At 31.1% G+C, this 16,586-nt stretch overlaps 1 protein-coding gene across 1 annotated transcript in view; it reads right to left on the minus strand.

The window, feature by feature from the left end:
* Nucleotides 1-13,657, minus strand: part of LOC129231255 (calcium uptake protein 3, mitochondrial-like) — a 35,871-nt gene extending 22,214 nt beyond the window's left edge. The window contains exons 1-4 of the mRNA XM_054865533.1: nt 13,418-13,657; nt 8,739-8,880; nt 3,893-4,003; nt 3,056-3,103 (exon numbers count right to left, since the gene is read on the minus strand). Coding sequence (XP_054721508.1) covers nt 3,056-3,103; nt 3,893-4,003; nt 8,739-8,880; nt 13,418-13,648 — 532 coding nt within the window. The 5' untranslated portion in view covers nt 13,649-13,657. The remainder of the gene's footprint in view (nt 1-3,055; nt 3,104-3,892; nt 4,004-8,738; nt 8,881-13,417) is intronic.
* Nucleotides 13,658-16,586: the final 2,929 nt, after the last annotated feature.

Below are 16,586 nucleotides of genomic sequence, written 5' to 3' on the forward strand. Positions count from 1 at the left end.
ACCGAAATTGTTCTGAAAGTAATTCAAGCATTGTATACACAAGCAACCAACATGGCCTTTTCCACAAATTGGGAGCGATATTTTTTTTCCTTTCAGTTTTTAAAACTTCACTGTTACTATGCATTTCTGTGAAACTTAAACCAATTGAGATTCTCCAAAAATACTTGCTATACTTTCTAAAATTCATAGAAAGAGCAAAGATACAAAATTTTATTAAAAAATCTGAACCTTGGTGTCAAATCATGTTTTTTTTGGTTAATTTTACATGGCATGAAGGAGCAATCAAAATAATGTTAATAAACAAATGAATTACTAAAATAATAAATAAAATGAGTCCAGCTAGGGTAGCACACTTCAAAACTTTCTAAATAGTTCAAATATTTTTAAGATACAAAAAGATTGAAATCACTAACAAGACAACCAATTTTCAGCGATGGACATGTATCAATGTTGGCATGTTTATAAAAATTATACGTTTATGGAGGAAATTGTAGTGGATGAAGATCAATTGGGAAAAATAAGTTAAAGGGGAACCAAAAACGCTAGAAAAATCAGAAACTTTTCAGATTTAGAATATGAATTTTCTGCAGAAACTGTAGATTTTCTACAAATATCTTTCAACTCAAGATAGAATTTTGCAAGAGGAATTTCTTTAAGATCAAAGTAAATCTAAAGTTCCAGCAGATGACATAGCAAATTCAACATTTTTCGCAACCTTTCCGAAAATTTTAGATTTTTTTTTCTACTTTAAAGAAATCTGCAGAATTTGTGCAAATTTCTGTCTTGGTTTGGAAAATACTTGTAGAAAATCTGCAGTTTTTTCAGAAAACTTGTCTGACTTTCTCTCTCACATTTGAACAGAATTGTTCTGCAGCTCAGGCATTTCTGTTCTGTGACATATGTCCCAAATTTAGTAGTATTCTGCTTTGGGGGGCACAGCTATATTCTCGACTTCACTAGTGAGCTTCCGGGGAAAATATTTTTCTTATACATCAACTTTGCTGCCAAAAATATACAGAAAATGGCCATTGGAACACTAATTGGTCTCTTTGAGAGAACTAAGATACATTTTGGTTTAAGTGATGCTTCAAGAGCATTTCAATACTTTTAACTAAGTCTCAAGAGGTTTGAGTATTTACCTCTTCATCAATGAGATACATTTTGTAACACTAAACAGCATTTTCAACATCAACTAGCTCTTTCTATTAGACTTCATTTCAACTGTAGTGTGAAATCCTCTAAATATCTATCAGGTACTTACCTGATAGATATTTAGAATTTCTTGGAATTCAGGGTCGAAATGAAAAACTTCTTCCACTACTTAACAAAGTTCATGCAGCTGTAAATTTTTGATGCCTGCCTATTATTACTCAACTACGTCATTTTTTGGAAACGCATAACTTTTATCAGAAATTTTAAGAAAAGCTGCACATGTTTTCGTACCATTACTGCAGCTGTTAGAAGGTCATGCCAATATTTTTTTTAAATTATATTCTAACAAGGGTGAAACCGTTCTTAAATATTCACCTTGCAAATTTGAGTTACATATCCCAAATTTTCTACGAACATTCCGTATACCAAAGATAACAAAAACATGATTGCAAATGCATTATCTTGCTTTACTTTATGCTTACTTGTGCTTACTTACTTACGCTTGCTTTATACATTCTCAAAAAAAAAAAAAAATCATGAAATATTTCATTTGCAATTGAATGATTCTGCAATTCGAGTTTCTAAATTCTAAAAATTTTAGCTATTAAATTGAGATATTATTTTCTTTTACAGCTGTTTCACAAAAAAAAAAGAAAAAAAACCAGATATTTCACGTCTATGTCATCTCATATATTTCATTAGAAAAATAATTTAAAACAGTAATGAACAAAATTTTGTAGCTTAGAACCACAATGTATGTGTGATTTCTTAAGTAAAAAAATTATTTATTACCTTTTAAATTATATCATGTGTTGGACAACATTGAGGTTTTTTCTTGAAACAGCCCTTTGGAAGATGCAACATTACATTGTGATTTATCCACCAACTTAGAATGCTCATACATCCCAAAATCATTTTGCTCAACCACTCTTGAAAAGAAATACCTAACTTTTCTCATCCTGGCATTCAAGCAACTAGAAAATTAATCCTAAACATTATTTTTGGCTCTAACATGCATTTATTTATCAAAACCTTTGCTTAATCCTGCCAAATTGTAAGTTTTCAAAAACCCAAAAGCATACTCAATCTCCCAATGCTACCTTGTCCTTGGCAGAGGCTTGATTCACCCATATCAACTTTGATTTTATTGGATTTCTTTTACCATCAAATGGTAATTATTAATGCATTTTCATGAGACAATTATAGACTTTTTCACAAGATGGCCTGAAATGATCCAAACTATTGACATAGCTGCGGACAACTTTCTAAGCTCTTATTCATCATTGCATTCCTTGCTTTGGTTTCTGTCACTCAACCACAGATTAGAGCAAAAATTTGGAGTCTCATTTACTTAAACATCTGATTGATATTTTGGGCACCAGATACATTGTATTAAATGCTTTTTGTTTTTAGAATTTATACTATCAGGCTTCTTTTTTTAGTTATTTATTTTACCAAGAATTGATGGTGCTTTAAGATTGTCCTACTGTTTTCATATTTAAAAAAAAGTCCAGGATAAAGTGGCTACTAATGTAGAGTATCTACCAGGTTCTGGTTGGTATACTTATCTGAAAAAAACTTGTTATCGTTGACAAAAAATTATGGAGTGGAGGGTTAAAATAACAATCTATCCTTACCATCCCAGTACCTATTTTTTATGCATGATAAACAAATCATAAAAGAAACATTTTATTAGCATACAATATTCAATAAATATTGTTGAAATGTTGCATGAATCTTAAAAACATATTCAAATTTCTAAGATCTCAGAGATTTCACAAATCTTTAAAATAAAATGGAGCAACAGAACTACAATCCAATCATCATAAATGCATAACAAATAAATAATAAGAAATTACAGCTCATTCTTGAAACACATAAATATAATGGGTAGAAAACTTACTTGTAAGTACAGAAAGCAAAAATAAGTATTCTGTATATGATATAATGCCTAAAAAGTTCAATATGTGATATTAATATCAGACAGTAAAATGAACAAAAAGTTTTTACAAGCAATGAAAAAAAATCACCAACAATTACATGTCCTTATATGTAATGAATCTTGCTTGACATATTTTATCACATTGGCATAAAGTCGTTTCTTAAACATTTCATTTCACCAGTTCAAAAGGAAGTACAGTAGGTTCTCTGTTTAACGACACTCTATTTAATGACTTTCTCTATTTAAAGACGGCTTTTCACAGTCCCAGATCATCCACTATAGTGTTAAAAGCATTCTATTTAAGGATGCTTTCTATTTAAGGACGATTTTTTGTGGTCCCTTGAAAGTCGTTAAACAGAGAGCCAACTGTAATCAAAAACAAGAGAAAATCCAAGTATTTCTGATGAAAAATAAAAATGATCTTTCCCCTTATATGTTAAAAGCAAGTAAAGGTAAAACTTTCAAGAATAAGCATTTGACCTAAGGTTCAAGAAGAAACAAATGTATAAAATATAATGCACTTGAATTTATTTATACCAGTTAAATTCATATTTCTTTCATGAATCAAGGCTATTTAGGGTAAAATATTCATTAAAAAAATATTTAAAAAAGTATAGTTAAAAAACAATTTTATGTATATGTAACTATAAAACAGAAAACAATTTAACTAACTGAAGCATACATGTAAAAATTTTAAAAACAAAAGTATAAAACTTATTTACTTGCACTCAATATATAATATATTTGAAAGAAAAGTTTAATAGTCAAACAAATGACAACAACAATGAATCAACATACCCTTATCATGTAAAGAACGAAAAAGATTTGTGCTGCCTTTACGTCTTGCAGGAGTGCTATCATACAGAGAATGAAGTTCTTTCTTTGATAATACTTTTCTTTTCAGGCGAGCTAAAAATAATTCTCAATTTTATGAATTTTGTTAGACATACAATTAGATAACAAACTACAACACAAAACAAAAATCTTCAGGAAAAATGAGCCTATGAGTGAAATATATAATGAGAACATCAATATTTAACAACCTTTCTACAAAACCAGTGGCACAGCGAAGGGGGGGGGGGGTGAAAACACCCCCCAGAGGCATTGGTTTTAACATAAATGCAAAATTTAATACAGTAGTTTATTCCCCTTCAGAAGGTGTTTTTAATCAAAAAACCCCTCTAGAAGGTCTTACTGGCTGCACTAGTGTACAAAACTAAAGGTATTAATTTATTTCTCTTTTAGGGCTTGCATGATTTTTTTTTTTTTTTCGGTGCTATTCTCATTATTGCTGAGATATATAAAAAGGGTTCAAACACAAATTTGAAAATTTAAAATAAAGAATTTTGCAGGCCTTTGTTTCAATTTTTAAAGACCTTAGTTTTTTGTTGAAAGATTTTTTGGGGAACATAATTTCAGAGGGGGGAAAAAGTGTATGACCCATAAGCTTATACAGATAATGTAATTTGGATTTAAATGAAAAAAAGTTTTGAAGTTCACAATGTCAGCCCTAACATTGATAAGTTGAAGGGATGAATATACATTTGGTGACAGTGCCACAGATTTATGTGGGGTTTTGTTCTGCATTGGGGCATTCAATAGCTACAATTATTTTGTTACAATTAAAAGTCAGGGCCGATCCTAGCAGGTGTGCAGCATGTGCACCGCACAAGGGCGGCCAAAGCAAGGGGCAGCCGCAGGCCACATCGTATAGTTCTTTTAATCAAGCAAAATTCCTCAAGAATTTCTCACAAGATAACTTATAAGTCAAATAAATATGCTGAATTTTAAATGTTCAATTATCAAAGTAAGTGCCGATTTCCCGACAGCATAGCATAGTTTAAGAAAAATAGATTGTTAGGGAACATTGTGTTGGTTCATTGTCCATTAATATCTACTCTTTACACACATGATTCATTTGGTTGCAAAATTTGTGACAGAACCAGTAATCAGGCATGAATACTGGGGAGGGGAGATGAGGGAAATGGCCCCCTCTTGAAGCATGAAAGGGTGCCTTCGAAAAGGAGCACTCAGGGCCCAGGGCGGCCACTAATATTTACTCCCCAAGCTTTCATAGACATAAACAAAGAAGACATATTTTATACATTATAATAAAAAAAAGCTATACTGATTAGATACTCTCACAAGCATTTCAAGCAACAAATTCTGTTTTCAACAATCGGGATGCGTGGAGAAGCAGTGGAAAATTGCGACTCCCCTGAGAGTCAAACATATATGAATGACAAACTAAAATTTTGTAATTTTTCCCCTTTACAGCATTTTTTTCGAAATAAAATCACTAATGAACTGCCCGGTTTCAGATCAGGGATCTTGCTTCGGGTAGTAAATTTAAACGTAGCTCCAAAACAAAGATCCAAAAGCATGCCATGACCTCCTTGACGAGATTAAAGAAGGCTTAAAATTGCGTTCTTAGAACTTTAAATTTCGGAAAATTTTGCTGTTTGAACCACCGATCTTAAGAACCCAATTAAGTCTCTGATTCACCCTTTCCACCTTAACTTAATCAAACATACCCTGAAAATGTTGGCTTTAAAATCCAACATGTGTTTTCAGAGGACAGTCCTTCTTAATGTCATCAAAATTTGCTTAATGACATTTTTTGTATTTCTTTTTCGAAATGTTTGCGATGAACGGCCCCGAAATCCATTCCCAAACATTACTATCAAAGATAGTCTCAATTAGCGTCTTTAGAGAGGTCCCTAATCCCACCCCTCAGTTTGAAATTGACTTCAGTTTCAAAAAACAGTTCGTGAGGGGACACTGAACCCCGCCCGCTCTTTGTCCCATTGTTATCAAACAATGTTTAAAATACGATTTTCTAAAAAACTCTGGAAGAGAACTGCCTGGCTTATGTAATTTTTTACGGCGCTAGGGCATATACCCATCAATCGTCGAAGTGATATAGACAAAAGTCTATAGTTGTGTTTTTCAGATCTACTTGGGCCAAAATTCTTTCTTCCCAAAATTAGCCTAAAATGGATTTTAGTTCCGAAAAATATTTCGGTTCGGAATATTTTCACGTTTTCCCTATCGTTTTCAAATGTAGCCAAAAATGGGTTTTTGAAACAATAGTGTCGAGAAATTACCGGAGGAAAGCTGCCAGATCCCCTACCGTCACCAAAGACAGCCTAAATTTGCATTTTAAACTTCAATTTTGAAAACTTTCAACAGGAGATGATTGAATCTCCCTCGCTCTAGTAATGTCAACAAAGATAACCCAAAACTGCTTGTTTAAAGCTTCAGTTTTGGAAAATTTTCGGGAAGAGTGCTGATCTTTCCTAAGCTACGGTCACAAAAAATAGCTTCGAATTAATTTCAATTTTGAAAGAATTTTAGGAGAGAACTCCAACATTACTTTTCCCCTGAAGTCTCGAAAAACTTCCTAAAATTGCGATATTCGACGTCAATTTCGAAAAATTCTTAATACACCTTGAATATACCTGACTCTTTTCTCCTTGCAACCAAACACAATCAAAGATTACTAAAACTATTTTTCGTACACCAATTTCAATAATTTTCTGGGAGCATCCGTCCTTTTTCTAATGTCACTAAAGACAGACCATAAAATGTGTTTTTACGACTTGTAAATTTTGGTATCTATTACTTTCTTCAAAGATATAAATAATACGTAGGGAGTTTCTTACTATTAAACTTTTCTTCCTTTTTATAAGTTCATCATTCTTGTTTTTTTTTTCTTTTCTTTTTTAAATTAGGACTTGATATAGAAATTTGAACAAATGTTTATATGGACGTCAAAGATTAGTCAAAATGTGCAAATTACTCTTGAGAGGCGGCACATTAGATCTTTGCACATGGGCGGCCAACACCCTAGGATCGGCCCTGTTAAAAGTACATGGTTTGTACACAAATTGGAAAAACACACTTTTCAACACCTTTCACATTTTTCAATGACAAAGTGAGCACTTTCAAGAATTAGTATTACTATTTGAAAGTACGATTTTTTTGCAATAACAAAATAATAGGTACTGATTTGGTTAAAGTGCATATAAAAGATTCAACACTGCACTATAAAAGCTTCAAAATTAATCTTTAATGGTAGGCAATAAGGATCAGATTGACTACCACTCACTCAAAATAACAATAAAAGTTTAATGTTTAAAAAATAAGGACTAATGTGCACCGTGTATTGCATACCTGCCAACCTCCGAGAAAAAAAATCCGGAAGATTTTTTTATTTTTATCCACAAGATTTTAACGCAAAATAAAATCAAACAAGACCCCTATCCTCTTTTCATTTAACAATATATTAGTTATGAATTTCAAATTAATTGAACTTACTTTCGTTTAGTAAATATTACTTTTATTGCTTTCTTTAAAAGTTTGGAAATAACATTTGGTACTCATTTTAAAAAAAGAACAAAGCAAAAACAGCTCGAACTGAGAGAATGAGAAGATAATCGGCGCCGAAATTGTGCCCCTAGTTGCCAGGCGCGACGCTTGCTTTGATTGGATCCCGATGAAGTCATGCGCTGTGTCACTCCGTGACGTCATAATCTTGCCTCACTTCTTCTCGTGCCATTCTCCTACGGCAACCTTTCCTTGGCTACTTGGCCTAAAACGCGGTGCCGCATTCCACAAAAGAATCGTTAGGGCCAAAATTGGCGAGATACTATTTTTTTCCTACAAAACGTGAAAAATCCGGAAGATTTTGCTCATAACCGGAAAAACGGAAAAGGACATAAAAATCCGTAAAACTTCCGGGAAATCCGGAAGGCTTGGCAGGTATGGCATTGTACTAGTACAATCGGTAATTTAAAAATATTCAGAAATGACGCCAAATTTCATTTTAAATTTTCTTACGACAGCACTATGAGGAAACATGATGAAATATTTTTCCAATGCTTATTTTATTATTCAAGCTATGACTTTTGAGTTTTTAATGTCCACAAAGTTTGTCATCTAATAAATTGTTTTCAGCCACATGTGATTCAAGAGTGCCACTGTTAAAAGTTGCAAAGTTTGCAAATAATGAAGCTGGTTGCTGTGGTCAATTATTTAATGAACCAAATAAAATTTTCTAAAAACAAAATTAAATAAACAAATAAATGGCAAAAATAAAAGATAAAATAAACACATTTAAGATAGCACACATTGAACTAGCTTCCAACTTTTGAAATAACGAAAAAATTTACAAGATTTAAAAGGGAATTTAATTTTTAGGAAACTATTAGAAAGCTTGCCCCCCCCCCCCCCCCGCCCCAAGTAAAAACTCTTCAAATATGCATACAAAAATCATTTCAAAAAAGGAAAAAAACATTTAAAAGGTTTTGTTTCCTCTTTTCGAATAACTTTTCAGTTTTAGAATGTTGTTAGCCCAAAATTTTCGGAAGAAGCAACCCAAAATTTTCTGAAATTTTTGAATTACAAACATGCCTGGGTGACACGTTAGATAAAGGTTTTCAAGCACTTGAAAATGAAACTCTTTACTTCAAGCAGGTTTCAATTTTTTTTTTAAAGTATACGAAACAAGGAATATTTTTTAATGCATAACTCATTACAGTGTTTCATTTATTTTAAAGATATTTAATCAATAAAAATGCACAATGGCTCATGCATAGCACAAAGTGTTGAATAATATAAAAAACAGCAAAAACTGAATCACCCCGTGGATCTGTTTCAGTCACTGAATCAAGAAAATCTTGAGGTGTCATATACAACTGCCCATCATACTCAACTGAAGCAAATTTTATAAATCTTCGTTCTCTCTGAGTCAACTGAGACATCTGCATATCTTCATCTTTACCCTATATCACCAAACAAAAAATAAAACATGTGACAATATATCAATAAAAATAAACAGAAAGGAGCACTAGTACTTAGGTTAACAGAAACAGATGAAGAAAAAGTGTTGTTCAGCAATAAAAGCTGTTCTCAAAGAAAGCCTTTACTACTTGACCTTTAAAGTGTGGGGGAAATGGGGGGACGACGACATTTTTATGTTTTATACAAAAATAAACCTTTTCATTTTACTTTCTTAGTTTTTTGTATTAACTTTAATCTTACTCCTAATTTATTCAAATGTATGTGCTCAGATATTAGGAGATGTAACAACATTATTTTTCTTTTCTTTTTTATTGTAAAATATACAAAAATTGTTCATATGGGGTAGGGGGAGATGGCGATATCCAATTTTTTGCACAATATTTAAATTATTTTTTTTTTGCCAATCCAGCGATATTTTTTTAAAGTATGGCAAGTCTGGAAAAACAAACTTATGTTTGGTTACCCGAAAACAAAATAAGTGTTAAAACTTGTTATTGTATGCAGGATGGAGTGCTTGTGTGCATCGTGCTCCTCATAGGAAAGTGTTATTGTGTTTTTTCAATTCAGTAGTTGTGTTTTAATGTGTAAATATTAGAAAATGTTAGTTTCTTCAAACTTTTGACAGTGAATAAAGTTAACTTAATGTGGGTGGGCATGTCTCTTTTAAGATGCCACTATCAACACGTTGCTGTGATAAGGTAAATTCTTTCTTTTTAGAATTCAAAACTATTTGGTGAATTTTAAATTTCTCATTTTTGAAATTCTAGCTGTTTTTATAAAATCTTAGTTTTTGTGTAGTTTGTGCATTTTCCCCCTTAATCTAAATCACTTTATTTTACAAAAACAGTACGGTTATTTAATTCTAAAAGTTAATTCTTATTGATGTCATGAATTATTGAGGAAAATTCCTCATTGTTTTGAGATTCATTTATTTAAGCACTTAGCTGTACCCATACCGCGATGCCCATGCTAAGAATTGAAAGGAAGTCCACTGAATAAAAAAATCCACTCCCCTCCCCCTGCTTTTACACCAAGTTTGAAGCCTACGGCGGTAAGCAATTGCAATTAAAAATCATGGTACATCTAGGACAAAAAGGAAATCCCGCACCCTGTATGAAAAATTTAACTATAGAAAAGCAATCATCTGAGAAAAGGAAAAAAAACCTCTAGAATAAAATAAAAATACCCCCCCCCCTCCCCCCGACTGATGTTCAGTAATCAGTAATCATATTTTTAACTAAAATGTGTGAACACCCTTTGAAAACCTAAATGCATCGAAATTCGAATAACTTAGTAAATTAGTAGACTTGTACTTTTTGCTAATTTAGTAGTACTCCTGTTCATAATTTACTTTATGACATTCATTATGTTTATGATTGGTTTTGGGATGTTTTTCAATTAAAATATCGCAATTTGAAACGTTTTGATCTCTTTTAGTAGAGTATGAGAAAAATTTTTGTTCAGTAAAATACATATCTTTAAAAAGCTTTTATTTCTAATATATTTTTGTTCTGAACTGTTATAGTAACTTGCTAATTGAAGCATTTTAAATAACTTCTAGTGTTTACTTTGTGTACTTAAAGCTTCTATAGTTTTTGGTATTTTTGCAGTGTATATTCGCAATGTTTTTTGCAGTGGTTGTAAATTGTTTAAATGTATATTCTGCTCTTAAGTACTTTGATCATGTATTTTGATCTGAATTTTTCCTGTTGGCACTAAAAAAGCATTGCTAAGAATGATGTACGGTGTATGTCATCATACATAGTTTTCTTGGCCACGCTTTTTTGGCACCAACAGGAAAAAGTCCCTAAGGAGGGAATATACGACATTAGTTCCGCATTTTACACATAAGCAAAATAAATAAAATAAATAATTAAATCAAAATATAAAAAGGTAAGTTTTTTCTTTAAGATTATCTAATTTCGTTTCCTATATTTAATTTTAGAACAAAGATAGATGTCAATTTTATTGTATTTTTTCTTCGAAATTTATGGCATTAGTTAGACAGGATTCTTTTTTTTGGCAATTATTTCATGCAATGCAGAAAAAATCCAACATTTTTTCCCCCAGCAAATATTGATGTAACTGTGCATTTAAAAGTCAGAACCCAATGTCTGCTGAGGAAGTAGCACTTTTATATTCCCAGATATCATTTAACACATACTTTGTTAACTTTAAACTGCATTAATTTCCTCAATATCAATTTTTCTTTTGATCTTAAAAAAATAATTGTGAACTAATGGTGAGTGCTTATTGCTGTTTTTTTATTAAGATCATTTATCAATTAAAATCAATTCAATATGTCATATTGATCTTCATAACATGTTTTTAAATTCTACACAACTAAAATTATAACAGAACTTGTTTGCATAATGTGGTCCAACATCCCCGCTAGGCAGACTAACTTACCCCGTGCATGGGGAACATTGGTCTACTTAACACGGTTCAATTAAAAATTAATTTAAAAAAAACAATAAATTCAACATTTTCAAAAAAATCTGAGATGATGAGAAATGTTTAGTGAAATTTACTGTAGAAAATCGAACTACTCATTGAATTTTTTTATAAGAAAAAAAATTAAAAATAGAAAAGTGGATCAATGTGCCTCACCTCCCATTACTCGGTCTAAAACTCTGCAGATTATTGTTTTCAAAGAACAAAATATATCGCTCATGGGCTGCAATAGTGGCACAACTCAAAAAATACCCGTTTTGAACTAAGAACATGTGCAAATATGAAAATACATAATTTTCAGCAGCAATACAAGCGCAACCTATAATTCAATATTTCACCGTAAGATGGCAGAAAGTAAAATGTATTTATTATGCATTTTCCTTAGGAATGAAAACTTTAAACTCACATATCTCAAAATACGATTTTTTGAGTTGTGTCGCTATTGAAGTCCACGAGCGATATAATACATGTCATAATAAAGTTCCTGGATTAAACATGAATTTTAGCCAAGCTTTTTTTTTACATAAAAACAAAATAAAACAAATAAAAAATCAATTGAAAGAAGAAAGAGGAAAGATTTTTCATAACATTATCTAATTTCTTTTTCTAATACTATTCATTTTCTTCATTTAATAGTAGAACACCAAGATAGTAACATAAGATAACTTAAAAAAGATAACTTAAAGATGTCAATTTAATTGTACTTTTTATTCAAAATATATTAGTTTACCAGGATTTTTTTTTTGGAATTGTTTCATGAGATGCGAAGAAGGAAAAAAAATACCCCTCCCCCAACAGAAAAAATATTAATACAACTGTGCACAGAAGTATCGTATTATTTCAGAACACACTGTCTGCTCAGGAAGTAGAAGACTTACATTCCCAGACATCATTTAACAATCTTTTGCTAACTTTAATTTGAATTAATTTTCTCATAAATATTAAATATTTTTCTTCTTCTGATGTTTAAATTGTTGCACGATTCTGTACTAATGGTATTCCATTAAAACTGGTTCACTAATTAAAATCAATGTAACATGTTACACTGAGAATTTAACTTTGGTTTTCATTCCACACACAAAAGAAAATAAGTTAAAGTTAGTTTCAGTATTGGAAAATATTTATGACAAAAATTCTCAGAAGTTGTGTGCCTAATGGGGTCTAATGTGCACCGTGAGGTGGACCAATATAACCCGGGTACATTAGTCCACTTTACCAGGTTCTCTTGAAGATTCCTTTAAAAAAAGTTGATCAATTCAACATTTTCAAAAAAATCTGGGATGTTTAATGGAACTTACTGTAGAAAATTTAACCACTTATTAAGTTATGAGATTAAAAATAAAAAAGCCAACCAATGTGCCCTAACTCTCCTTATTGGTAATTACAGATTCAACATTAATTGATTTGCAGCTAGCAGTTCTTTCAGCGGCAGTAAAGAAACAGTATACACTTTGCATTGCAATCAACTCCCAAAACATTTAAGTAGAAATTCAAATTTTTTGTGTATATTTACACCTCTTCAAGGTACATCTATCAACGATTATTGTTGCATTATTTACCTATAGCGTTAAAGTTTTTGAACACAAGTGATTAGATCAAATTTCCAAAGTTTATATATATCAATAAGTGTAATGTAGGTCCTACTGTACAAAGGTATCTGATGTTGAAACTATCACCACTTTTAGAATTCTGAAACGAAACGTTCAAGAGGAGAAATTAATAAAAATGTGTTTTCCGACTCACAATCAGATCATATGAACATTACTTGAAAACAATGTTACATTAACTTAAAACAGCAGTAAATGATTTCCTTAAAACTTAAAGTAGTGATTTCCGTAAAATTTTATTTGAATAGCATAAAATAAAAGTTGGGACTTGATTATTCTTTACTACTCTACCAACTTTCAATTTGTGTCCTAGTCGAGTCACACGATGGTTCCATACATTTTTCAGACAATAAATTTAAACATACGTAGTAAATACTCATGAATAAGAAAAAATGCACAAATTTTTTTTCAAATAATTTCGATGCAAAGAATACGAAAATTAAGATAAATTACATACAGACTTAGACTGTTGATTAGCTCGAACTACCCCAATGTCTCTCTTAGTACCAAATTTTTGCAGCCTGTCACTAAATATCATTAATGTAATCGTTGCTCCCATACTAGCAGTAACATAATAAAGCTTCTCCTTATTTTGAACAACTAAATTGCTTAATTTTCTATTACTGTGGCTCCTAATTCTTCCACTAAAATTTAATATTATTCTTCTAAATGCTGTTTTAGCAGCCATACTTTTTGTTTACATTTCTACTGCAAGTTTGACATCACATATGCTGTTGCCAGATGAAAATTAAACCAATGACTAGTAGGACTTCTGGTTAACCCCATGGAGCTATGAGTAATAAGGAGAAGACATCACCACTGAAACTCCGCAGTGGAAGTGAAGCAACCGCGAAGATTCGCGGCCATCTTGTGGCTTTCATCGTACGCTTTCGACTCGATGCGCTGGTTGACTCAATGCCTTTGCTTTTGAACAATAATAGATAATTTATGGTTTTCTGAAGAGCAATAATCCAGGGTTTTTTCCCGTCAGTTTAATGAAAAGAAATGGTGGAAAATCGTTGCTCTAAGAATAAGAGCTCTTCAATTAATTCAAGAATTAAAATGCTGTTACTGTGCATATATTCTGTTTTGGTATAGGGTGTGTGTGTGTTTTTTTTTTCAGAGCGAAGGAGGTTTTATCAAAAATAATGCTAAAAGCAGGGTATAAAATTTATTTCCAACCGTCTAGTAATAATTTCAAGGCTCTTATATAAAGAACGGTGACTTTTTTTCGAACAAATCCTTTACGTATCGTGTTTGAAATAAATTTAAACCACTGGATATTTGAATACTTTATTCATCAAGTATTATGTAAAGTAAAATTAACTAAAACCAACGAAATAATTTGCATTAAGTAAATGTTCTCAAAAAGAGCTTTAAACATAATTGAAAGATGGGAATAAGAAAATGAATAGAGCCTTTTCCACTTGATTTGAATTACTTATTCCCAATTTATTTTTTGAAAAGGGAAGATGCAAATCAAAATGAATATTACAAATATTTATTTACTGAATACTTTAGGATTACATAACAAAAATATTACCTGGGTGTCAATGATTTAAATCATTTTTTAACTTAAACCCTGGAAATCTCCCTGAATTTTTTTAATTTTATTAGTTCTGAATTTTTTTAGTCTAACCCTCTTTCATTATATTGATTTTGTCCTAGGTGTTTTTCCTCACTTGACCATTTTTATTTAAATTATCTCTCTTTTACCACATTTTTTTTTCTTTTTTTTTTTGTGTCTGCACAATATTTTTTTCAATAAGTAGTCACTGGATTAAGGAACTTTTTTTATGAAAACAATGAGGGATTTTGTTGCACATAGATATAAAATGGGTGTGCAGAAAAATTCCATACTTTGTTGCTATATTGTGTGCATTTTTGTACACATTGGAAAAGATAAACTTATTAATACTGCTCCAAGCATAAATTGTTGTTAAAAAATTTAGAGTATGCTCATAAATTTATTTTTGAGAAATCATCAATCGAAGAGATTGAAGTTTATACATTTTTTGTTAACTATAATTGTAGATGGTCTCGGGACCAGTTTTCGAAATACTTTACCAGAAAGTGGGCAAATAAAATTGCCAGCTCTTTCCTATTGTAAAATATAATTTTTATACAAAAAAAAAATAAAATAAAAATAAAAAATAACAAAGCTAGTGAAGATTAGAAAAAGGCATATGCTATAAGGCCAATTTGTTTATTTTCCTCTTTTTTTACCAATTTAAAGTGCACTAATATGTCATTTAAATTAAATTTGACAAGAATCATATGCTTTGTATTAAACAGATTTTTCATCGTGTCATGAAAGCTTTTTACTGAAATACTCAAAATATAATAGTGGTAAATTTACAAAAATATCAATATTAAATTTAATTATATTTTACAAATGTTCTAATTTTTTTTCTATAGAATCAAAAAAATCGGATTTAAATCAAATAAATCCGAATTTTTTTTATTATTTTCCAAAAAAAAAAAACAGGAATTTTTACTCTGGATATTACTTGTATCAATATAAAATATATTTTTCAGTTTTGAAAAGCACATTCCAGAGCAACAAAATGTGTTTTTGAATATTTATTCCAAAAAATAAAGGGAGTACAATATTTTACAATGTTTGAATCAAGGACAACAATACTTTTTGAAAACGTACACTAAATAAAACCCTTATAATATTCCATTTCGACATAAAAAGGACTTGCGTAAAAGCATTGTACCACAGAAGTATAAATAAAAGGATTCAGAACAATAACAAAAACTGAACAATTGCTGTGAAATGAGTTTAAATATATTATAAACAAAAATAGTTTTATTTACACTTTTCACACAAAAACAGTAAGGTCAGATACTTCTTGGACAGCACTTGTACTTTAGGATTAAAGAAAATACTGTCAGCCTGCTTAATTAGGTAAAGGATAAACGAATGCTCCGCTTATACGAACAAAAAATCCTAGAACCAAATTTTTACCCATAGATAACGTTAAGAAGCCCTCGGATAATAGAATAATATTGATCAGCTTTCAGAAGTATTTTTGCTGAGAAAAATTTTAAATATACAAAAAATAAATTAAGGGCAATTACATTGACATAAAATAAAAAATGATAGATTGCGCCTACAACGGGGTCCTGAACATCAGAAACACACCATGTTATGAAATGCAGTCTTTCAATGTTTTGAACACCACAAGATGGCTGCCAGTCAAAAGAACAGTTAACTAAGCTTCCGAAACGGCTTCAGCGTATCTCGCTCATGTCGTCTCCTTATTACTCATAGCTCCATGGTTAACCCATGAGATTATCCGCGGCCGACCGGTTGCTCTATGCGAATGAAAGGATGTATCAATTCGCAACTCCAGCGCTCGAATACGCTACCTTGCGGAGATTTACAAAACTGCCGACAAAACTAAAACATTGCGTTCCATGTGTTCATTTTGGGCAAAACAAAGTTTGTTATGTGTATTTTTTTTATTTGTGTAATTCATCATTTGGAATCGTCATCCGCAACAGCGTAACATCAAAAATATCTGATATAGACTGTGAGTACACATTTTATTTATCTTGTTCTGAGTGAATTTGAATAAATATCAGTTTTTCAATTCGATGGGAAAAAAACGAACTTA

Source organism: Uloborus diversus, chromosome 10 (genome assembly GCF_026930045.1).
Source record: "Uloborus diversus isolate 005 chromosome 10, Udiv.v.3.1, whole genome shotgun sequence".
NCBI classification, from domain to species: Eukaryota; Metazoa; Arthropoda; class Arachnida; order Araneae; family Uloboridae; genus Uloborus; species Uloborus diversus.